Source organism: Erpetoichthys calabaricus, chromosome 8 (assembly GCF_900747795.2).
Source record: "Erpetoichthys calabaricus chromosome 8, fErpCal1.3, whole genome shotgun sequence".
In the NCBI taxonomy this organism is placed as follows: domain Eukaryota; kingdom Metazoa; phylum Chordata; class Cladistia; order Polypteriformes; family Polypteridae; genus Erpetoichthys; species Erpetoichthys calabaricus.
In genome coordinates, this window is record NC_041401.2 from 99,245,523 (window position 1) to 99,271,956 (window position 26,434).

Below are 26,434 nucleotides of genomic sequence, written 5' to 3' on the forward strand. Positions count from 1 at the left end.
TTGATAACGTTTTTTGGCGAGAGTACATTTTAAACCAAAATACCAAACAACAGGATTGAATGACCTTTTACAGTCTGACAGCATTGTTTTACTGTTTTCTTAAATCTTTTGCATGCTGCCTTACCAACAAGCAGGGTGATGCAGAAGACATCTAAGAAGTGGAGAAAAAGAAACAAAAAAAAACACAAGGGGCTACAACAGAAACAGGCAAAAAAAAAAAGTCTTCACTTTCAAGTTAATTACAAAATTTGACAGTGCTCTGTATGGATTACAAGCCAAAATGTTATAATACTTTTGATTATACTAAACTCCTAATAAAAAAAAAATCAATATCAGCACCACATTCTTCAAAAGGTGTTCTAATTCACCAAACATCATATGAGCATTGTTTAAAAATAAGGTTCACAAACAAATTCTTGCATGAAGAAAGAATCCCCATACACTTGTTGCTTAAGATTCTGCACTTTTTAAAAACAACTTTTTACTGTAGTTCCCTGCAAGTCCTTAATAAATGTAGTACAAATAATTTTGTTTGTCCTGCAAGTCCTTAGTTCAATTAATTTATCTGCTTTATGTAGTACAGAATCACGGGACATTAGACTAGAACCAACACTGGACCGAACATTGTCCATCACAGGCGGTATTTATGCATACACTCATGCTCATTCACAGCAGAACAAGCCAAATGTGCAGAGATGTTTCAGTAATTTGAGAAAAAAAAAATTCTTACCAACTAGCAGGAATTATGACTAAGTTACAGCACTACATTTCATGTAAGAAATAATTTGCATAATTTCTATTTTGTCATTATTAAACATTTGCTAATCTAAACCAAAGTGTTATAGTAATCAAACAGTAACACATTTGAACACTGACTGTTTAATCTGCACTGTTATAATACTATTGGAAAGAATTGTGTGAGAAATTACCAATCACTTACTTGTCATAAACTGGCAGTACAACTCTGCTTACAGGGCACAGGTCTGCCACTATGGCTGAATATCTTAACTGATAAATGTAATTTCTCTTAAACCATGACTTTCAAAAATAAATGGGCTTGAATGGACACCCAAATTGAACATCAGCAAAAACTACCAAAATGTCCATGAAAACAATCTCAAATCACTCATGCCACATAATCTAAATGTGAGATATCCAGTCATATTCAAACAATGTACTAAACACGCATTTTACCTAAAATATTGTTAAACAGACCACTGTCTGAAAATCCACTAATATACAACAGTAAAGCAGGCAAAAATTGGGTCAAGCTTTTGAATTTAACTGAATATAAATTAAGCTTCAAAGGCAAAACTATGCATGTACATAGGACCTGGAGTTCAGCTAGTCAAAGAATACTAATTAGGGGATGGAATGTCTATTAGCTTGTAAGCCTGTCCAAGAAAACAAGAATAACAGACCATTTTAGAATTGAACTGCTATTGCTTACAAATGTATTTTACCACATGGATTAAGACGACTACACTGTTTAAGGCTTCAGCACTGTGGAATAATGGCTAGTCATACAGAACCACAGCTCTGGGGACTAGTGTTTGATTCCGGACTGAACCACTCATCATATGAAGTTTACATGTTCTCCACACGTACATGTGTGTTAATTTTATCTGGTCTTGGTTCATATTTCAAAGGAGTGTTCCTTAGACAGATTAAAAACCTTATACTGGCTCAATTTAAGTGGTAGTGTCAACGTGTGTATGCCTTTTCCCTGTGATGGATTACCATCCACTCCAGGGTTGTGTCCACCTTGCATTCATATTGTACATTTTCTCTGGACTAAATAATACCTTAAATACAAAGGACTTTCAATTTGTGATGGGATGCTTTCTATTTCAACCAAAGAAACGTAGTTCAGATCCAGGGCTGCTGCAGGGAAATTTTACTACTTCCGATTCCAATACTTTTTGATTTTCCGAATAATCGCTATTCTTTTATTTAAACGATTCGATATCAAATCTTGAAGTCTCAAGATCGATCTTGTGAATCTCTATCCTGTTCAATTACTTTATTTAGATTTTTGCTTATATTCATTTTTGGTGTACGATCCAGTAGATGTCGCTAATGCCCCTGTTAAGGCTTTCTATGGAAAAAGCACATTACTACTTCACATAGAATTAGAAAGGTCCAGCTGCAGGTAGGACAGCATAAAATGGTGCGTCGTCCTCCTCCACTGAAACCAGTGCATTAGACACTAAAAGCAAATGCGTGGACTTCTTACGGATTCAAACAGTGCATTGGTAAAGAACAAGTGGGTAAAAGCAAAGCCATATGTAAGCTGTGCAGCTCTGAAGTATTTCTGTAACACAACAAATCTGAGAAATCATTTATCTCAACGTCACCCATAACGTAATCTCAGTCAAACAATCTATACTGCAGAAGGCGGGTAGCCCCAAGCTTCTGTTTAACTTGCCTCGTGACCAAAAAATAACAATCTAGAGCAGTTTTATCTGTAAAGATACGAGACACTACACCATTGCTGAAAACAAGGGCTTTCGACAAATGATGCAGGTTATCGAACTGTTTTATGCTACACCAAACAGAAAGGCAATGAGTGAGGTTATTGCACCCTGGCTTTATGAAGATCTTAAGCAAAGCATCGCCACATCTCTTAAGTCAGCAGAGACAGTAGCCTTAACTCGCAACAGCAGAGTACCCAGGGCAGCAGATTCCTACATGATGAATCACGTATCACTACATTAGAAACGACTGGGCACCTGTGGAGGATGTGTTGCAGACAACCTCACTGCCTATACAGAATGCAGAGCTGCCAACACAGCTGGCTGGCTGTTCCAAAAACCTTTCCAGCATTTCCAATGTGCTGATCCATCACTTGACCACACCAATCACAACTTTGTGTGTTGGCAAGTCCAGTAAACACTTCTCTTTAAGCACATGGATGGCCTGCTATGGAGGAAATATTTTGCAACACACCTCAAATGAGCCAAACAAATAGGCAAATGTTGGAATTTTCACAGCAGCCTGAATTTGTGTGTACAAATCAGTCAGCATGACGTATCTCCATAATCTGTACCGCACATATCATATTAGCAGTCTGTCACGTTGGCCAGTTGTGTTCCTTTTATGTTCCATTCATCCAACACTGCTGTCAACAAGCATCAGTACTAGATCCTCATTTTAAAACGCTTCCCTTTTGTCTGAGGAGGAACTGCGAGGACACATTTTCGTGAATGATTAATGTGACTGCTACACATGAGCAACTGAAGATATGTATAACTTGCAAAATTATACAAAAACATGAGTCGTCCCACTGTATATTCAACTTCGACTAATTCAGGATTATTTTAAACGTCCAACAGGGGAATAACTTTGACCAACAGTTTAGTTGAAGGGAGTCCACATGGAGATTCAAAACACATGAATAGGTTATTGAATATCCTTTAAGAAGCAATATTTGATCATTGAAAAATATTATTTGTAAGTTGATATACTGTACATACTTTATAAAATAGATGCGATTACATTGTATTAAAGCAAGGAGTCCACCATAACGTGTGAATTCTGATGTGGCGATACACAAGTTACTTAAATTATGGTGAATTTTGAATGAGCGCTGTGCTGTGAAAAATTTTTGTTTTTCCTTTTTTAAAGAGCAATGATATTTTGTTGTATATCTTCCAAATACTGATGTTAACTGTTCATTACTAATCAAGTATTTCTTCTTAAATGTCATTCCATGATTAGGCATGTATTAAGAAATCACTATGCAGGCACCCTTCAAATAAAGTGTTCATGAAATTTTTCCCATTATATTATTGTTCTCTATGCATTGTTAAGTAATCTCTAAAAAAAGCCACCCCTTCAAACATATCAGTGAATGCGGAGTCAATATAAAATTAATATTGAATTGAACTGGGGCATTATGAATCAAAATTGAATTGGGACATCAGCGGCAATATCCAGCCCTATTTGAAAGTATCCGAACAAGTAGAATCCAGTCCAGGATACATCTTTGACAGTCTCAATCAAGACAAAATGTATGTGATTTTAAGTGTCATTTTAAATGTGAATTTTAAGTTCAATTTGACAGTGACTTATTCAGATTATCTTGTTGTGTATCATCACATAAGCATTCCTGCAGTATTAAGATGCAATAATTCCTGGCCCTGCATTGGCACTACATAGTAAAAGCTTTGTAGTAGATAATATGAGGCAAATTAAGGAAACTTACTACATAGTGGGTAATTTCATAGTTTAATTCTGCAGAGTTACTCTCTCGTTCTTTCTTTTATTATACATTTTTTTTTCAGTATTAATGTGACCAATCTGCCTTTACTAGAATTGGCAGATATCAATACTGCATACTGTTACTGTTTAACGATACAAAGCAATCTACTTTATTCCTTCACTTATTTTAATGTATGTAATTAATTCTACTGTTAGCAATTAATGTGTACCGTCAGCATCCTCGAGCGCTTTAACAAAACAAAAAAAAAATGAAATAAAAAGTGAATAATTTCATAGTATGAAAACGTTTCTGTAGGAAAAATGAATGCAAAATATGTGCAAAATTATTAGAAAGGTGATGCATCGAATAGGGATTTATTGACTGGCATATTAAAAGAAATAACAAACCACTATGATCAATTAAGATGGGAGTACAATTAAAGTTTAAAATTCGGGCGCATTTGTATAACTTTGTGTGTATTATATGCTTAATTAGACTACTTACCCACTCTGATCAAGATGAAAATCAAACAACCTGTTACAAACCATCCTTATTATGTATCCAAAACTTGCCCGAAGTAAGGAGCTTCATTATTAGCAATGACAACAAATCTTTAGACATATTAACTGACTGACAACAAGTGCGCAAACATTCCAGAGGCGTTCAAATCAGTAGCTCGACCATCATTAGTGTTTAAGCGCCAACGCAAAAGCATGTGGCCCACAAAAACACAGGCTTAAAAGCAGGAGACGAAAATGCCCACCCTCCTTCCGGTAAGGCTACTCAAACTGTTACTTCACCGCCTCTGCTCTTACCAGGGCAGCTCGTATGTCGTTCCTTGTGTTTTACTTGGCCCTGAATCCGTTTTGGACTGCGTCTCTTCGGTCTCCTTTACATCAACCTCCATAGCTCAGGTTTTCACGTACTTGTTATCAGTGTTCTACGCACCACGATGGTGAGCTGAGCTGCAGCCTTAGAGTTCCCGCCAGTCTTTGCAGGAGGTGACGTCACACGCAACACCACGTGCATATTGTCGTGGCAACAGAAAGCGTCTTTCTTTGTCTCCATCCGCAAACAGCTTTGACAGTGCACTTATTAAAACATTTCTTCTCTATTTTAATTCAAATAATACAAATGATATAGAAAAGGCTAAAAACTGAAAAATGTGTTGTTGAATTAATTTACTGGGATATATAAGTCTGGGATATGCATGTTTTATAAATATAATCCCAAAGGATTGTCATGTGATTTACAGATTATAAAATAACATTTTAAAGATTAAACTCGGTATTCCAACGCTCAGTTTTATATATATATATATATATATATATATATATATATATATATATATATATATATATATATATATATATATATATATTAGTAATATGAGAAAACGGTTTAAGAAACTCGTGTTTTTCTTAACGCTAGCTAACAGAGATAGTGCATTCTGTTCTAGCCTGCTTAATCTAAATCAAGGTGTTATAAAGATTTCTGTGCCCCTAATGTGGGATTATAAAATTAACGTATCGTATGGTAGATACCATGCCATCATTACGTTACATTTCGGTGATTTTCAGTGTATTTAAAAGTACTGTATTTTCAATGGCAAAATTGGCTTATAGGCGAGAACAGTGATGACTGCATATAGTAATTATGCACAGAAGACTAGTTAATGATTGGTTAACAGTCTCCGTGAGTTTCTATTAGCGTTGTCGATTGGTCACATGGATGGGTGGGATTAGGACTTTAGGCGGTGAGCCCTCCTAGAATAGGAAGGGATTTTCAAAGCAGAGACCCGACGGCGGCTCTTTGTTTTATAGCACTCAGGTTACACAAAATAAACACAGTACTTCTTACTTTTTATGTTCAAAAACACACTTCATACAATTCAAAATAATGTCACATTTCACAGTCACCAAATGGCTATAATTTTTTAAAACTTAAATAGGACTTTTATTGTAAGAGACAGCTAACATATTACGTTTTATGTTTTCGCAATTTATGTCACTGCCTGTCAGCACCAAAATAGTTGTGTGTTACAGTGAAAGCGCAAGAAGTATGAAAGTTTTTGTGCAGTCAGCGGTCGATTTTGTATTTATCCTAAATACAAATTACATCTTGCCTGAAGAAGGGGCTTGTGAAGAAGGGGCTTGAGTTGCCTCGAAAGCTTGCATATTGTAATCTTTTTAGTTAGCCAATAAAAGGTGTCATTTTGCTTGGCTTTTTTGTACATTCATAATGGCTAACACGGTACAACACCCTAGTACTATTCTCCAAAAGAATGTTAAATCCCCATCTCTGGCATTGTTTACAGTTCACCATAACAGGGCAGATAACTGCCTGCCTGTGTCAATATTCGTTTTGCAAAGTTCATTTGTTTCGTTGCTTTGAATTATCACAGACATAGCGATCGATTGTCTTAGGGCACGCAATTGTTTTTGCGCCACACACCCACCGTATGTCGTCGTTTCATGCGACTCTCCCCACCTCTTCCCTCCCTTCTCAGCGAGCACGCTGCGGGCGGACGTGCGCGCGCTCTTCACTAAATCTCAAAAGCCTGGCTGCTTGATCCTGAGAGGGAAGTAGGTGACTGACGAGTCCGTGGGAGGAGTTCAGAATGCGGACAGTTTTCTTCCTGTTTTTTTATTTATAATTCTCGGAGTTTTAAACAAAACAAAAAACTTGATGCTCCGCACATGGAAAAGATAAAGGACTCATACGGTCATAGTTCATGCGGTTTCCGATTACTTTAACTTTTGTCTACTGTTGAGTGTAAGGTAAGAGCCAAACTTCGTCATATTGCTACTCAGACTAACTTTCCTGGTCGCAGTTTCGTGTTACTGTTGGGTACTTGAATTAGGATTCGCTGTTTCTGACATGTTTAAATTGTGTGTAGGCGGGCCGAGTTACGCACCACCGTGCTCTTTCTCGCGGGGGTGACTAAAGTGCATACCGGTCACCACTGAACGTACCTGGCCTCCTTGGCCCCAGGCGCTGTCTCCCATAATTCGAGGCAACGAAACGAAAAGTCAGACTAGTAGTTTGGCACGGAGCTTTACATGGCCGATGACTTGTCTAGGCGATAATGCCTGAAGATTAATGTCACATAAAGCCGGTGCTCCCTTTGCAGAGTGTGTCATGTTCCACGATATCGAGCCTCCACCGGTAGTGACTGAGCCGATTTACAAGTGAACACCCCTGTCTTGTGGAATTTGTTTTTTACTGAACTGCCAAAGAGTTTAATCCAAACTAGAATGAGAATCGGTATTCACGGTCGACAGAACTTAATAAGCAATTTATTTTATGTATATAGCGCCTTTCCCCCGCACAAAGTGCTTAACGTGTTCAATGGGTAGAGCAATAATTCATTAGCAAAAACCTCTAGTTGGCACACCATCATTACTTCGACTTTAAAGCTTTTTATCAGTTAGTTGTAACAGATGATATTCAATTTCGAGATTGCTCATCGTTGCAGTTTGTTTACATGTTGTTTAATATGCATGCCCATTGATTTGTATGTACGGTATTTGCAAAATACACATCGATTACAGGATAGACAAGTAGCAAGGATGATTGATTTCTTTTCTGAATTTGGTTGAACTGATAGGATCCAAGATAAAGGAAGTTGTTGCTTTTTATCAAAATATATATCAAAGTTCTGTAATGTTGCAAGTGAATATTACACAATTGTGGGAAATATATACATATGCATTGAAATAAGTTAAATCGTAATTGGGCAGTACCATTGCACAATGACTAATACTCTGGCCTTGCAGGCCCAAAGCGGCATCCATATCCCCCAAAGGCATGTAGTGTGAACTGATTAGGGATTCTGCATTTGCCCAGTGTGAATGGTGTTGAGTGTATAGTTGGTTCCGGAGCCATGTCCACTGTTGTTTCCAGCTTTAACCCTCAATTCAGCAGTGATAAACTTTGGTCCTCGAAGTAGCTTTAGAAACTGAATCAGTGGATATTATAGGTTTATATTATTGACACAAAATTCTTACTTGCATGTGCTATTAATTTAATTCCTTGAATTCTGAAAGTGATGAACATGCTGTATACAGACTTTTTATTTATTTAATTTTTTTACATCCAGTAGGTGGGATACAGAAAATTGGTCCTAAAGGTTTTTTCTTGACAAGCCACATGTGTATTTTGTCTCTGATAGATAGATAGATAGATACTTTATTAATCCCAAGGGGAAATTCACATACTCCAGCAGCAGCATACTGATACAAAAAAAAAAATAAAAAACAATATTAAATTAACGAGTAATAAAAATGTAGGTAAAAACAGACAATAACTTTGAATAATGTTAATGTTTAGCCCCCCCCCCCCCGGTGGAATTGAAGAGTTGCATAGTTTTGGGGAGGAACGATCTCCTCAGTCTGTCAGTGGAGCAGGACAGTGACAGCAGTCTGTCACTGAACCTGCTCCTCTGTCTGGAGATGACACTGTTTAGTGGATGCAGTGGATTCTCCATAATTGATAGGAGCCTGCTTAGCGCCCGTCGCTCTGCCACGGATGTCAAACTGTCCAGATCCATGCCTACAATAGAGCCTGCCTTCCTCACTAGTTTGTCCAGGCGTGAGGCGTCCTTCTTCTTTATGCTGCCTCCCCAGCATACCACTGCGTAGAAGAGGGCACTTGCCACAACCATCTAATAGAACATCTGCAGCATCTTATTGCAGATGTTGAAGGACGCCAGTCTTCTAAGGAAATATAGCCGGTTCTGTCCTCTCTTGCACAGAGAATCAGTATTGGCAGTCCAGTCCAATTTATCATCCAGCTGCACTCCCAGGTATTTATAGGTCTGCACTCTCTGCACACAGTCACCTCTGATGATCACGGGGTCCAGGAGGGGCCTGGGCCTCCTAAAATTCACCACCAGCTCCTTGGTTTTGCTGGTGTTCAGGTGTAGGTGGTTTGAGTCGCACCATTTAACAAAGTCCTTGATGGTTCCTATACTCCTCCTCCTGCCCACTCCTGATGCAGCCCATGATAGCAGTGTCATCAGTGAACTTTTGCACGTGGCAGGACTCCGAGTTGTATTGGAAGTCCGATGTATATAGGCTGAACAGGACCGGAGAAAGTACAGACCCCTGCAGCGCTCCTGTGTTGCTGACCACAATGTCAGACCTGCAGTTCCCGAGACGCACATACTGAGGTCTGTTTGTAAAATAGTCCACGATCCATGCCACTAGGTATGAATCTAATCCCATCTCTGTCAGCTTATCCCTAAGGAGCAGAGGTTGGATGGTGTTGAAGGCGCTAGAGAAGTCTAGAAACATAATTCTTACAGCACCACTGCCTCTGTCCAAGTGGGAGAGAGATCGGTGTAGCATATAGATGATGGCATCCTCCACTCCCACCTTCTCCTGGTATGCGAACTGCAGAGGGTCAAGGGCGTGGCGTACCTGTGGCCTCAGATGGTGAAACAGCAGCTGCTCCATGGTCTTCATCACATGTGACGTCAGAGTGACAGGCTAGAAGTCGTTCAGCTCACTAGGACGTGATACCTTTGGGACTGGGGTGATACAAGATGTTTTCCAAAGCCTTGGGACTCTCCCCTGTTCCAGGCTCAGGTTGAAGATGCGCTGTAGAGGACTCCCCAGCTCCAGTGCACAGACCTTCAGCAGTCGTGGCGATACTCCATCTGGACCTGCTGCTTTGCTGGCACGAAGTCTCCTCAGCTCTTTGCTCACCTGCGCTGCTGTAATTGTTGGTGGGGATGTCTCTCCTATGCTGGTATCAGCAGAAGGATGTGTGGAGGGTGCAGTACTCCGAGGTGAGAGTGGGTTAGGGTGGTCAAACCTGTTAAAGAAGTTGTTCATTTGGTTTGCTCTCTTCACGTCTCTCTCGATGGTGGCACCCCGCTTCGAGCTGCAGCCAGTGATGATCTTCATCCCATCCCACACTTCATTTCATGCTGTTATTCTGCAACTTGTGCTCCAGCTTTCTCCTGTACTGCTCCTTCGCCGCCCTGAGCTGGACTCGGAGTTCCTTCTGCACACGCTGGAGCTCATGCTGATCACCGCCTATAAAAGCCCTTTTCTTCTGGTTCAAAAGGCCCTTGATGTCACTTGTAATCCATGGTTTGTTGTTAGCATAGCAGCGTACTGTTCTTACTGGAACTACAATGTCCATACAGAAGTTGATGTAGTCGGTAGTGCAGTCAACAACCTCCTCAATGTTCTCACTATGTGATCCCTGCAGGATATCCCAGTCCATAGTTCCAAAGCAGTCCCTCAGAGCCTGCTCTACCTCAGGGGACCACTTCCTGTATGAGCGTGTGGTTGTAGGTAGGACCCTCACTCTTGGTTTGTAGTGAGGCTGAAGCAGAACCAGGTTATGATCTGCTTTCCCAAGCGCAGGCAGTGGGGAGGCGCTGTATGCGTCTTTAACGTTTGCATACAGTAAGTCAATAATCTTATTTCCCCGGGTGTTGCGGTCCACATACTGGGAGAAGGCAGGTAATGTTTTGTCCAGCGTCACTTGGTTAAAGTCTCCAGCGATTAGCACAAGTGCCTCAGGGTGCTGCGTTTGTAACTTAGCAACAGCAGGATGGATGATGTCACTCGCTATCTCCATGTCCGCCCGAGGAGGGATGTAAACAATAACAACAATGATGTGTCCAAACTCTCTGGGCAAGTAATAGGGACGCAAACTTACGGCCAACAGTTCGATGTCCCTACAGCAAGTGAAGATTTTGACATTTACATGTCCAGAGTTACACCACTTTGTATTGACATAGAGAGCGAGACCTCCTCCTTTGTGCTTCCCACAGGTACTTGCATCTCTGTCTGCTCTAACTGTGCTAAACCCGGGTAGCTCCATGTTAGCATCTGGGATGGTGGTAGTTAGCCACGTTTCGCAAAAGCACAACAAACTGCATTCTCTGTAGGTTCTGACATTTTTCACCAGCACAGCCAGTTCATCTATCTTATTTGGTAGTGAGTTCACATTTCCCAGAATCACAGAAGGCTTAAAACGCCACTTTCTCGCAAGCCGCTTCATTTTTAGCTTAGTGCCGGCTCTGCTGCCACGATACCACCTTCTTACCTCGTCAGGTAAATAGGGAACCACACCGACACTGGCATTTGTTCTCAGCGCTTGAAGTTGACTACTTGAATAGACGAGTCTCAGCGTGTAAAAATCCATGTCCACGTAGTAAAAGTGTCCACAGAACGAATCCACATAAAAGAAAGTGATAGAAGTGATCAATAAAAAATATCTGCCAGGGTATTGCAGCCAAAACTATATCATATTTTTGAAATGTTTGCTAAGCACTCTGCCACCCTTTCTGTTTATAGTGTTTTGTAATATAATCTGTGTAGTGAGAAGGAATGTGTTCCACATTAGCTTTTAGACATCATTAATCAATACTGTTTTCCTCATACTTCCACAAACGAGTGCTTGTATGATAAATGGGCAACTCTGAATTGTTGCCAGTCAGAGAGTGTGTGCCCATTTAATGGACTGGCACTCGCCCATGGGTGGTTCCTGCCTAGTGCCCGATGCTTCCTTAAGCGGACTTTGACTGCACATAAGTCAGAATTGAAGTAGGCAAGTCCCAGAATGTTGTTTTGTTATTCTCTTGATAGGCGGTTCATTGATAAGCAGAACTTCAGTTCTTCAAGTGTGTATGAATATGTTTTAGCAGGAAGAAGCCTGGCTGGCAGTATGCATCACAACCATGCCTTTCAAAAGTCTGTAACTGCCTGGCAGTGAGGGAGACGAAGCATGTTTCAAAAGACACTATAAATCCAGTTTTTCCATTTAGTATTTTGACTTTGAAGTAGATGTCTTTGGCCAAATGTTGGACAATTCAGATGCATTCAAAGTAATTTGTATGGTCCTGGAGAAAAATAGTGGATGCAGGTTTTTATTCCAACCAGTTTCCTAAAGAAGCTAGTTGTTACTGATAAAGAAACTTGTTTTTTTTAATGATGTGGCTTGTTATTTGGTAGTATATGCTTATTTATATTTACATATCAGTATCTCACAAAAGTGAGTACACCACTCACATTTTTGTAAATATTTTATTATATCTTTTCATGCGACAACACTCAAGATATGACACTTTGATACAATGTAGTCAGTGTACAGCTTGTATAACAGTGTAAATTTGCTGTCCCCTCAAAATAACTAAACACACAGCCATTAATGTCTAAACAAAAGTGAGTACACGCCTAAGTGAAAAATGTCCAAATTGTGCCCAATTAGCCATTTTCCCTACCTGGTTTCATGTGACTCGTTAATGTTACAAGGTCTCAGGTGTGAATGGGGAGCAGGTGTGTTAAATGTGGTGTTATCGCACTGACACTCATACTGGTCACTGGAAGTTCAACATGGCACCTCATGGCAAAGAACTCGCTGAGGATCTGAAAAAAAGAATTGTTGATCTACATAAAGATGGCCTAGGCTATGAGAAGATTGCCAACACCCTGAAACTGAGCTGCAGCACGGTGGCCAAGACCATACAGCGGTTTAACAGGACAGGTTCCACTCAGAACAGGCCTCGCCATAGTCGACCAAAGAAGTTGAGTGCACGTACTCGGCGTCATATCCAGAGGTTGTCTTTTGAAAATAGACGTATGAGTGCTGCCAGCATTGCTGCAGAGGTTGAAGGGGTGGGGGGTCAGCCTGTCAGTGCTCAGACCATACACCGAACACTGCATCAAATTGGTCTGCTGTCATCGTCCCAGAAGGAAGCCTCTTCTAAAGATGATGCACAAGAAAGTCCACAAACAGTTTGCTCAAGACAAACAGACTAAGGACATGGATTACTGGAACTATGTCCTGTGGTCTGATGAGACCAAGACAAACTTATTTGGTTCAGATGGTGTCAAGCGTGTGTGGTGGCAACCAGGTGGAAAGTACAAAGACAAGTGTGTCTTGCCTACAGTCAAGCATGGTGGTGGGAGTGTCATGGTTTTGGGCTGCATGAGTGCCGCCGGCACCGGGGAGCTACAGGTCATTGAGGGAACCATGAATGCCAACATGTACTGTGACATACTGAAGCAGAGCATGATCCCCTCCCTTCGGAAACTGGGCTGCAGGGCAGTATTCCAACATAACGACCCCAAACACACCTAAACCCTATTGAGCATCTGTGGGGCATCCTTAAACGGAAGGTGGAGGAGTACAAGGTCTCTAACATCCACCAGCTCCGTGATGTCATCATGGAGGAGTGGAAGAGGATTCCAGTGGCAACTTGTGAAGCTCTAGTGAACTCCATGTCCAAGAAAGTTAAGGCAATACAGGAAAATAATGGTGGCGACACAAAATATTGACACTTTGGTCACAATTTGGACATTTTTCACTTAGGGGTGTACTCACTTTTGTTGCCAGTGGTTTAGACATTAATGGCTGTGTGTTGAGTTATTTTGAGGGGACAGCAAATTTACACTGTTATACAAGCTGTACACTGACTACTTTACATTGTATCAAAGTGTCATATCTTCAGTGTTGTCCCATGAAAAGAGATAATAAAATATTTACAAAAATGTGAGGGTGTACTCACTTTTGTGAGACACTGATATATATATATACAGGTATATAAAGCTGTGTAAGCCCATGCTGTAAAAGGCCCGGTGTCCTAGAAACTATTAAAATCGTCAGAAAAAAATTTGAAATGTAGAGATGTCAGGTAATTGAAAGGAACCACTCTGGGCATCTCTTTCCTAGGAGGATTCGTTTTACCAACATGCTCGCATCGCTTGTGTATTAGCAGCGGAAGAAAAAGTAAAATGGATACCATTTTGCCAATATGCTTGCCTCACTTCTGTATTAGCGGCTAAGCGAATGTCTCTTTCTTTGGAGGTTTTGTTTTTCTGACGTGCTCGCCTCGCTTGTGTATTAGCAGCGGGAGGAAAAGTAAAAGGGATTACGTTTGGCTGATGTGCTCGTCTTACTTGTGTATTAGCAGCTAAGAGAATTTCTCACTTTTCTCGGCGGTTTCACTTTGGTGACAGAATCGCTTTCTTTGAGCTTCTTCGCACGCACTTCCACATGTGGACGTTTATATATAAGATATATAAGTGCTAAGGTCTTTCTGTCATGTGATTACTTGCAAACTTATGGGGCTGTAATCTTGATCTTGGTCAAAAGCTTATAACTTGACATGTTCTGGAAATTCAGAAAAAATAGTGGCAACCTTGGGGCCTTAAAGGATGGCAAGTGATAACCACCATAACGGCAGAATGAAAAAAGAGCAGCTACATTTGCTGAGTGAAAAGCAAATGGCAAAAGGCGATTAAGTAGCAAAGAATGGGAAAGAATAAGAACATAAGATGCTAAAGCACATAGGCAAGCAAGAAATAATCCTGATTATAGCTTCATATCTTCTAGAATTAAAAAAAAAAAAAAAAAAATCAGTGACAGCAAACTGGTGGCCAGAAAAGTTTATTGTAATAAAAGTACAGTCTGTACAAACCCAACGAGTTATAATCCTCCAGGACGCAGTGCATATGCATTCCGAATTCATAATTAAGTGTCAGTATTATGTTCATTGATCATCAAAACCTTCATCTAATTTAAATAAAGGATGGCAAAGTGATCGAAACACCAAGTGATAACAACCGTAATGGCAGAAAGATAAAGAATAGCAGCAACATCATCTGAGCGTCAAGCAAATCACAGAAGGTGGTTAAGTGATGAAGAACAAAAAAGAATAAGAAAACAAGATGCCGAAGAATACAGTACAACTGAGCAGTAGACAAACATGATGGCTCATAGGCATGCAGGACAAAATCTAGGATCCAGAATACAAGAATGACCCAGAGACAGAAATGCACAATTGAGAACATTGTCAAGTATGAGAGCATTACTTTTACATCCTTATACCAATGTTTCTTTAAAGACTGCTTAACAGTGTTATATCAGCAAGGTGATCAATGTCAATTTGTATTTTTTAATGTTGAAAACAAAGGAATGTGTTGCCAAAAGAGAAAAATTCAGCTTGATTGGGATGATCCAGCAAAGGTAATAAAATACATCTTTCAGTTGCTCTGTAAGTGATAATGTAACTGTTTACTGTAGAAGTGAGAAGGAGTATTGACAGCTCCTTATCTTTAACTTAGTTATTATTTGATACTTCTTTTAGGACCATAGGCCTACGTGTTTCACTAGTAATAGACAATATTGTCTTCATATGTTTGCTCTCTTAACAACTTTCCTCGTTGTTTTAACTTCAGATACATCCAAGGTCGCAGATATATTGGGTTTTTGTATTTATCTGTTTAAAGACTGGAGTTTGTCTTTTCAGAATTAATTAGGTAATGTAGCAATTTTCATATTCCTAACATCCATCCATTTTGTAATTTGTCTATGTGAGCAACACTGGATACAAGGCAGAAAATAATGTGTGAAAGATGCCACATCACAGTGAAATATTTTTCCCATGTTTCAACCTACTGCAGGAATATATTGACAAGTTATATATTATTTAGCTTGCTTGTTATTGTAGCATGAAAAAGGCAGATTTAGATTATGAATGAACTGATTTAAAAATAAATGGACAGTGAGTGGAAGTGCACTCTGTGCAACATGCTGTTTGGCCCTTTCCTGTTGTATTACATGGCAGTATAGGCAGACTTAAAAATTAGTACAATGCATTTCAAATCATGGACCCATTTTGCACAGCGCATTGGACCTATATAGGATCCTACATAAAAAGGTTAGCTGTTAAAAGATATGGTTTGTTTTTTATTTTTTAAAATTGACATTTCTGTCTTGCATAATTGGAAGGTTTTGTACCCTAGTAAACATTTGGTGCAGTCTTGGGACTCTAGAAAATCCTTTGCAGCATTAGGGAGTTTCCATTCTTGACAAATAAAATTTATGTGGTTTGTACACCAGTCAGATCTGTACTTATTAATACAGTCCTGATGATCAAATTTAGGGCATTGTTAGAGAAAACAAAAACTTGCATTTACCTATGGGGTTGCAAAAGGACACCACTAAGGAGAATGGCTGCTTCAGCTAGTGTCAGTTCAGTGGTATTGACTTTACAACTGATGCCGTGACTCAGGTTTCTACTGGCTGGATGTGGTTTCATGCTGTGGGATCCTGTTGGCGGAGTTGATTGATGCAACACACACTTTCTGTACGTCAGAATGTCAAGTAACACTTTATAGTTTTTTTTTTTAATTCTATATGGTAAAAATTAATTTCTGACCTGGTTTTGTTTGTTTTACATCTTTTCATTTGAGAGGCAAGATGAGTAACCATGGAATGCACACTGATGACCAGATGTTTTATGTATGACTAAGCCTTTTGTTAAACAGAAAATGAGATGGACCCTTGTGATTTGATACTTTTAACTTTTTATTTTGTGGAGGATAGCTTTTTTAGTTTGAAATATTTAGTGGTGCTTTCTTTACCTTAGTAACATGTTCCAATGTTTTAATACTATAGATTTACTATTTGCAAAGCTGCTATATCTAAGGTCAAAATGCTCTTATTTCCATTGTCTCCTAAAGTTGTTTTGTTAGGACAAAAATTGCTGTTTTTTTTTTTTAACTATAACAATTCAGCTGGTTTGTCAGTACAACATACACACTTTGTTCCATTCTGAAAGACAATTTATTTATATTGTACCCTTTCTAAGCGAGACTGAACAATAGGTCAGTGCCACACTGGCACTAATTACAAACCAGAATGGCAATAAAGACTTCATTTGTTGAAAAGCAATAAAGCCAGTATTTGTTAGAGCACATTGCCAGTTTGGCACAATAAAGTAATATCATCTTAGAGATAAGCCACTCAAAAGTACGTACTTTCATGTCAAATGGATATGTTATTAAAGTCAGATTAGTGTAATTACCACTAAAGGCTGACAGTCATCACAATTAGTAGTCAAAAATGAAAGGATCCTAAAAATATGAGAAGAGTGCTTGTGTTTCTGTTTACTGATTTACATTAGCAGAGCCACAAACAATAAAGACTACTAACAAATGCACTAAATCTCACATTGTCCATGCAACAGAAGTAACATTCTGATGATCCTTACCTTATTAAAGCATATTAAAGGCACTTTTTACATTGGGAACAAATCCAAAATATGAAAAGCATATAATAATTTTACCACAATATTACAATACTTATGATACTCCTTTTGTTTGAGAAAGTGAACAGTACAAGTAGTACAACATGTACCTTTTATGTTTTTATTAATTTATAAGTACATTTTATTGTATAAATTAATTAGTTCCCCATCCACAATAATATTTTTAAGAGTTAATATTTTGTTTACATATTTATTGTAACTCCTTTTATGTACAAACACCCACCACGGATGATTCCCAACCTGCTCATAATTCGGCCAAGATGGGCCTCAACATGATGCCTATCTTGTATATAAACGTCTATGCGTGGAAGTGTGTCTGTCTATCTGTCTGACCCAGAAGTGAGAGGTGGAGTCGGGGTAAGGGTTCCACATCTGAGGATACACAAGCGAGGCGAGCACATCGGCAACACTGTATACCTTTTACTTTTCCTCCCGCTGCTAATACACAAGCAATGCAAGCACGTCGGCAAAACAAAACCTCCAAGGAGAGAGACGCCCAGAGTAGTTCCTTTCAATTACCTGACATCTTTACATTTCAATTTTTTTTTTCTGACAATTTCAATAGTTTCTAGGACCCCAGGCTTTTTACAGAATGGGCTTACACAGCTAGTCATTACAGTAATAACATTCTGCCACTAGAATTGAATATAGCAGATATGACAGTGTTACATTTCTGCAATGTTTAATTTGATTTCTGTTGGCTGTGTGGTGCCTGAGCTCCGCACACATATGGGCTTGCTTGCCAAGTTTTTAGGGTGTTTGGTGGATGGCATGTAATCCAGCAGCAATAGAAACAAAGAAGGAACCCTCTCTGGAATATACTCCAGTCCAAGACATATCCTTAAACCGTCGTAGATCTAATGTTAAGTTCAGTATATTCAAGTTGAAGCGAATTTTTTTACAATCACGACATACCTTAAATTACCATGGAAAGTTGTGTTCTTAAGTGAAGCATTTCTTTTGTAACTTGTAAGGAATACATTTTAACAAATTTTTGGTAGTCTTTTTCCCCCCAAGATAAGGGAATGTTTTTGTTCAACTCTATGTTCACAGTGACCATCCTGAGTAGAGTTTTTTATGTACGGTAAGTAAGAAGTAACCTACCACAACACCACCCATTCAAGTATCTGAAACTATTTAATGTGACATTGCTTTTCTACCTCTTCGGAGTGGGACACATTGCTCGCACTAAATGACAGATTACTTGTTTCAGTCCTGAGAAAAACCTTGCAGAAGTGCTCAAATTCAACTGTAGCATTCATGAAATAAACCATATAATGGAGGATGAAAGGTTACTAGAGATGGAGTTGGGCAATGAGGTAGAGAGCACAGCCAAAAAAGCCTTTCAGATTAGCAGAATCTTACAAAAATGTATTTTTTTGGAAATCACTATGGATATGCTGTTTTACATTATGGGTGGAATCTCAAGAGGTGGATCAATACTTAGAGTATATTTTTTTTTTGAAAACAGACATATTTGGAAATTAATGCTTATCTCATTTGGGCAGATGTCCCCTTGATTCCCATTTAAACTGCAAGAACAGGCACAATATTGTTTAAAATATATTAAAGATGCTTGTATGTATGTATGTATGTATGTATGTATGTACAGTGGTGTGAAAAACTATTTTCCCCCTTCCTGATTTCTTATTCTTTTGCATGTTTGTCACACAAAATGTTTCTGATCATTAAACACATTTAACCATTAGTCAAATATAACACAAGTAAACACAAAATGCAGTTTGTAAATGGTGGTTTTTATTATTTAGGGAGAAAAAAAAATCCAAACCTACATGGCCCTGTGTGAAAAAGTAATTGCCCCCTGAACCTAATAACTGGTTGGGCCACCCTTAGCAGCAATAACTGCAATGAAGCGTTTGCGATAACTTGCAATGAGTCTTTTACAGCGCTCTGGAGGAATTTTGGCCCACTCATCTTTGCAAAATTGTTGTAATTCAGCTTTATTTGAGGGTTTTCTAGCATGAACCGCCTTTTTAAGGTCATGCCATAGCATCTCAATTGGATTCAGGTCAGGACTTTGACTAGGCCACTCCAAAGTCTTCATTTTGTTTTTCTTCAGCCATTCAGAGGTGGATTTGCTGGTGTGTTTTGGGTCATTGTCCTGTTGCAGCACCCAAGATCGCTTCAGCTTGAGTTGACGAACAGATGGCCGGACATTCTCCTTCAGGATTTTTTGGTAGACAGTAGAATTCATGGTTCCATCTATCACAGCAAGCCTTCCAGGTCCTGAAGCAGCAAAACAACCCCAGACCATCACACTACTACCACCATATTTTACTGTTGGTATGATGTTCTTTTTCTGAAATGCTGTGTTCCTTTTACGGCAGATGTAACGGGACATTTGCCTTCCAAAAAGTTCAACTTTTGTCTCATCAGTCCACAAGGTATTTTCCCAAAAGTCTTGGCAATCATTGAGATGTTTCTTAGCAAAATTGAGACGAGCCCTAATGTTCTTTTTGCTTAACAGTGGTTTGCGTCTTGGAAATCTGCCATGCAGGCCGTTTTTGCCCAGTCTCTTTCTTATGGTGGAGTCGTGAACACTGACCTTAATTGAGGCAAGTGAGGCCTGCAGTTCTTTAGACATTGTCCTGGGGTCTTTTGTGACCTCTCGGATGAGTCGTCTATGCGCTCTTGGGGTAATTTTGGTCAGCCGGCCACTCCTGGGAAGGTTCACCACTGTTCCATGTTTTTGCCATTTGTGGATAATGGCTCTCACTGTGGTTCGCTGGAGTCCCAAAGCTTTAGAAATGGCTTTATAACCTTTACCAGACTGATAGATCTCAATTACTTCTGTTCTCATTTGTTCCTGAATTTCTTTGGATCTTGGCATGATGTCTAGCTTTTGAGGTGCTTTTGGTCTACTTCTCTGTGTCAGGCAGCTCCTGTTTAAGTGATTTCTTGATTGAAACAGGTGTGGCAGTAATCAGGCCTGGGGGTGGCTACGGAAATTGAACTCAGGTGTGATACACCACAGTTAGGTTATTTTTTAACAAGGGGGCAATTACTTTTTCACACAGGGCCATGTAGGTTTGGATTTTTTTTCTCCCTAAATAATAAAAACCATCATTTAAAAACTGCATTTTGTGTTTACTTGTGTTATATTTGACTAATGGTTAAATGTGTTTGATGATCAGAAACATTTTGTGTGACAAACATGCAAAAGAATAAGAAATCAGGAAGGGGGCAAATAGTTTTTCACACCACTGTATGTATGTATGTATTGTGGAAACTGGCCCGGATACAGACAGGCAGACATCGTTGTTACACCCAACACACGTTTATTAACAGTCCCAGTATTTACCAAAGTGCCACACAACCCCAAAGTCCCCCAAAAGTCCAGGCCAACACACACTGCCTTCTCACTGTTCAGGCTGCCTCCTTGCCTCCTCCAGAGACCTTGTCCTGCTTCTCTCCTGAATCTAGCCACTCTGTGAAGGGAGGCGGCCCCTTTTTCATGCACCCGGATGTGCTCCAGGTGCTTCCCGGCAATCTCCCACCGGCACTCCCCAGTGTGACGGGTGTCCCCACTCGTCTTCCCCCCAGCACTTCCTGGTGTGGCGGAAGTGCTGGAGTACGGGGCTCTCCAGGCATGGGGGCGCCCCCTGGCGGCGACCACGGGCACCTACAGGGTTGTGCTTCCCAGCTCCATACACGTGGCCCCCAAAGTAACCAGGGCGGTTGCCCCCTCGTGGTCTGGAGGAGGCACAAGTCCTCCTCCGGTATTCCTGGGCGTCCCGGCTGGGTACCACCCCCAGCTGGGTGCCACAGTATATACCCGTGAAAACAAAATAACTTCAACATGAAAATACTAAATTTAACCTATAAAGAGTCTGCTCCAACCCAACAAATTGTTTTTAAATTGTACAAGGAGACCAAAAAAACCCAGGGGATATTGAGGAGATCATGTAAAATAAACCCAAAATTCACTCCTAGTTCTGAATTCTAATTGGCACACAACCCTTATGAAATGGCAACTTAAAGTTAAAACCTGCACATATTAATTTTTGAGATCTTGCCTGCTTTCAGGTAATGTGTTAGGTTTGCATGATTGTGCCCAGTTGGGGATGTTTTCTTAATTTTTTACTGCAGACTAGTGTTAGTCATTCATATTTTTGTTTTCACTCACTGAAAAACAGTTCAGCACCCCCTATTTCTGACTTGATTACAAAAAAATGACAACATTTAGTTCAAGACAAACAACAAAAAAGTACACACATTTTTTCTGTTGGTTTTATTTATTTATTTTTTTTAAGATTTTCAAAAATGACCCTAACATTTTCAAACCCTCCCAAACCAATTTGTGGTCACAGAGGGCTGGAGCCAACCTTGCCAGCATTGGATGCAAGACAGGATGGGCTAGTCCATCGCATGACGTACTCACACTGGTGCCAGTTTAGAGTTCTTAGTTATCCTAGCCTGCATGTCTGTGAAGATAAGGGAGGAAAATGGGAGTACCTAGAGGAAAAACCTATGTAGGGGAGAACATGCAAGCTCCACATGGAAAATAATTGATTGTGAGATTTGAACCCAATGGAAAATAATTGATTGTGAGATTTGAACCCAGGTAGCTGGCTTCATGAGGTTCAAACTTCTACAATACCACACTGCCCTATTAAAAATGGCACATTTCTGAAATTGTCCATAGTACTAGGGTGTTGTACCATGTTAGCCATTATGAATGTAGTGAGAAGTCAAGCAAAATGACACCTTTTATTGGCTAACTAAAAAGATTACAATATGCAAGGCAACTCAGGCTCCTTCTTCAGGCAAGATGAAATTGTCCATGTAACTTGTGACCATGCATGTTTTTCCTTGAGGTTTATTTAGTAAATGTTTTCTCTTTGGGTTTGTGAATACTGTTAAATAACCCTTTGTGGTACATTATTAACCATTACAGCCCATCTGGTAGACAGTGTTTTATGGGATTAAAGTACATCCTGTTTGATCTATCAATCATTACACAAAACAGCAGCTTAAAGCTATTCTGGCCTCTCCTTGGAATTCTGCATGTCTAAAAATATTGCTGGTGTTTGTACCTTTGTTAGCAATGCTTCCAACATGATGACTCCGTCATTTGTTTGCTTGAGTGACTTTAATAAATATAGTTACATTATCTGTTTACTGGCGGTTTTAAATTATTTAAATAGGAATTTAGGTAATGAGAAAGATTTGTTGTATTAAACATTAGAGATATAATTTTAGTCTCTGGAAGTCCGCTGAAGTAATGGGTTATACCTTGAGTAAACTTGGCCACTAATTGCCCATGTGATTTGTGTCTTTATATGTTATTGTGTAGCTCTGTCTGTCTCTATGACAGCAATTCAGCTAGAAGTTAGAAATTACCATTCAACTGTGCAGGTATTATTATCAACATGATGTGCTATATTTATTTGATACATACTGTAGGTACAATGTACTTTCTGTAAAATAGATTTCACTAAACTTTATTTTTGAACAAAACGTCTACACATTGACTTTCCAAAAAATTATTTTCTTGTGATTACATTTGCAATTGTAAATTGTGGTGGTTCCGTCACATAGTAAATAAGTGCAATTTAGAGTTCTTTTTAGTGTCTTTTTTGGTGGGCACCAAGTGTTAAATAGCTGTAATTTCCTTGCTATTTTTTGTGCTTTTTAGTCTACCAGTTATGCAAATAAATACTGTAGATTTTCCATTGTTTTAGATATATTTAAAAAGGAAAATATTTTTGCAAAATTTTAATTGAAATGTTTGTCAGCTTGCCCAGGGTAGGTAGTAAACTTTTCATATTTTTGGAATGCTGTATCTGCATTGCATTGCTATGCTAACAATATAGCGTTTGGTATGTCCATTATGGTAAACTGGTATGAATGTGTGTGTGTGTGTGTGGGTGTTGTGTCCCGGCTTCTGGGATAAAAACCCTGTGAGCATGGACTCGCTTATGAACCTGTACAGGTTGATTACCACAAATGGAGACATCTGGACTTTATTTGAATGTAAGGAAATAAACATTTTGGTTAGTAATGGTGACTCACCCTCTCTGTAGAATCCCCTCTGATTCAAATTGGAGTGTGCTCTGACTCCTGCTTCCTGAAATATTTGAACATCTCCTGTTTTTTCTGGCAGTAAGACGGAGGTTATTGTTCTAGCATCACCATTTCAAAAGCTATATATCTTCTCTGTAATTTGCTTTGTGTTTGTTGGTGATCAGGCCTATTTGCACAATTGTTGTGTCATCATTAACTGTAGTTGGAGTAGTTAGGGTTGTATAGTTGTCCACAGTATCCTGGAGAATAGTAGCAGGCTCAGCACACAGATGTCCCAGTTGAGGATCAGCATGGAGGAAGTGGTGTTGCCACTACCAGTCCACACTTGCTGGTTAGGAAGTCAAAAACCCATTTCAAGGGTGTCATCCAGTCCTGAACTGAGAAATCTGGACTTGAGCTGATGTCTAGAAACAGGACCCTGGCATTGCATGGAAAATTGAACCAGCTTTGACAATATACAGTCATATTAAAAAGTTTGGGAACCCCTCTCAGCCTGCATAATAATTTACTTTCAACAAAAAAGGTAACAGTGGTATGTCTTTCATTTCCTAGGAACATCTGAGTACTGGGGTATTTTCTGAACAAAGATTTTAGTATTTAGTTTTTATTCTGCTAATTTAGTATTTAGTAGATAGTTGTATGAAATTAAATCAAATGTGAAAAACTGGCTGTGCAAAAATTTGGGTACCTTGTAATTTTGATGATTTGAATGCATGTAACTGCTCAATACTGATTAATTGCAACACCAGATTGGTTGGATCAGCTCATTAAGCCTTGAACTTCATAGACAGGTGTGTCCAATCATGAGAAAAGGTGTTTGAGGTGAGGTATTTGACTCTCCTCTGAAGAGTGACAGCATGGGATCCTCAAAGTAACTCTCAAAAGATCTGAAAACAAAGATTGTTCAGTATCATGGTTTAGGGGAAGGCTACAAAAAGCTATCTCAGAGGTTTAAACTGTCAGTTTCAACTGTAAGGAATGTAATCAAGAAATGGAGGGCCACAGGCACAGTTGCTATTAAACCCAGGTCTGGCAGGCCAAGAAAAATACAGGATCGGCATATGTGCAGGATTGTGAGAATGGTTACAGACAACCCACAGATTACCTCCAAAGACCTGCAAGAACATTTTGCTGCAGATGGTGCATCTGTACATCGTTCTACAATTCAGCGCAATTTGCACAAAGAACATCTGTGTGGCAGGGTGATGAGAAAGAAGCCCTTTCTGCACTCATGCCACAAACAAGAGAGTCTAGTTGTATGCAAATGCTCATTTAGACAAGCCAGATTCATTTTGGAAGAACAATTGAGTTATTTGGTCATAACAAAAAGCACTTTGCATGGCGGAAGAAGAACACCGCATTCCAAGAAAAACACCTGCTACTTACTGTCAAATTTGGTGGAGGTTCCATCATGCTGTGGGGCAGTGTGGCTAGTTCAGGGACTAGGGCCCTTGTTAAAGTCGAGGGTCAGATGAATTCAACCCAGTATCAACAAATTCTTCAGGATAATGTTCAAGCATCAGTCACAAAGTTGAAGTTACACAGGAGTTGGATATTCCAACAAGACAATGACCAAAAACACAGTTCAAAATCTACAAAGGTATTTATGCAGAGGGAGAAGTACAATAATCTGGAATAGCCATCACAGTCCCCTGACTTGAATATCATCGAAAATCTATGGAATGATTTGCAGCAGGCTGTCCATGCTCGGCAGCCATCAAATTTAACTGAACTGGAGAGATTTTGTATGGAAGAATGGTCAAAAATACTTCCATCCAGAATCCAGACACTCAGCAAAGGCTATAGGAGGCATCTAGAGGCTGTTATATTTGCAAAAGAAGGCTCAACTACGTATTGATGTAATATCTCTGTTGGGTGCCCAAATCTTTGCACTTGTCTAATTTTGTTATGATGCATATTGCATATTTTCTGTTAATCCAATAAACTTAGTGTCACTGCTGAAATACTACTGTTTCCATAAGGCATGTCATATATTAAAAGGAAGTTGCTACTTTGAAATCTCAGCCAATGATAAACAAAAATCTAAAGAATTAAGAGGGGTTCCCAAACTTTTTCATATGTACAAGCTGGAGTGGTCCAAACCATCAGCACCAATCTCTCAAGGCAATTGTCAGTAAGTACCTCTGTTTTGTAGCCACTGAAGCTGTCCTGTTTTGTTTCCTGGGAGTTGGAAAAAAGTATACTAATATTTTTGAAAACAAATTTGTATTGGGACATCTGGTACAGAAAAGGATTGTTTCCAATCTAAAGATATGCAGGTTAACATTACAAAAAAGAGCCAGAGTTTCTTACAGAATTAGGTCTGTTGACTCAATCGGTATATTAGGATTTTTGAGCCAGTCAGTCAAGTTTTCGAGTCTCGGTATTTCACTTCATTCTGCTGCTGACTTGAAAGGCAAGTCTGTCATGATCAAACAACCAATTAAAAGGGTTACAGGGTGGCAGACTTGAGTTATTCAGACCAGCCTGCCCAGACCACTTAACATCCCTGAGAGAAATTTCCAGGAGTTTCTTGAACCACAAAAACATTATCTGTTCATCATGTTATGTAGTAAGTCTCTTTCTAGTGTCTGATACACCGACTGTAAGAAGTGCCTGGTGTACATTCACGAAAACCATCTCCGCAATCTGAAGCCCACAGCATGGTCAAAACTCTCAACCTGCCATGTAGAGGGAGCCCAGCAACATTATGGTGGACCCACAGGTTTCCTATTTCATTGTTAAATGTTTGCTTGGTAAACAAACTTCATAACCATGGGGCTGGTGAAAAATAGTGCAGTGTAAAAAGTATTTACTCCTTTCTGATAAGCTCAGATTTTGCATATTTTATGAGTAATAAATAACCTCAGACCTTTAGACAAAATGCAGTATTAGGAAAAACAAACCAGAGTGAACACACAATACAGTTTTTAAATCATTAATTTTTTGAGTTTCTCGAATAAACCCCCCCTGCCTCCCATTTGAAAAATGAATTTTCCTCATAATGTCAATTCAGTAAAACTTCGATTATCCATCAGGGGTCGGGACTGAGGCCTTGACGGATAAGAGAAAAGACAGATAACAGAACAGCTACTTTAAAAATG

General features: G+C 39.4%; 2 protein-coding genes across 5 annotated transcripts in view; one reads left to right on the forward strand and one right to left on the reverse strand.

The window, feature by feature from the left end:
- The window catches only part of rfc2 (replication factor C (activator 1) 2), a 49,516-nt gene extending 44,295 nt beyond the window's left edge, over positions 1-5,221 (reverse strand). The window contains exon 1 of the mRNA XM_028807150.2: positions 5,020-5,221. Within this exon, the coding sequence (XP_028662983.1) occupies positions 5,020-5,111 (92 nt within the window). The 5' untranslated portion in view covers positions 5,112-5,221. The remainder of the gene's footprint in view (positions 1-5,019) is intronic.
- A 1,478-nt stretch (positions 5,222-6,699) lies between these two features.
- The window catches only part of zgc:171740 (uncharacterized protein LOC795694 homolog), a 317,785-nt gene continuing 298,050 nt past the window's right edge, over positions 6,700-26,434 (forward strand). For 3 of the 4 annotated variants that reach the window (XM_051930794.1, XM_051930793.1, XM_051930792.1), the window contains exon 1: positions 6,701-6,984. The gene's annotated coding sequence lies outside the window, so the exon portion shown is untranslated. Of the gene's footprint in view, positions 6,985-26,434 lie in introns of all 4 variants that reach the window. The other variant, XM_028807153.2, reaches the window with a different exon arrangement.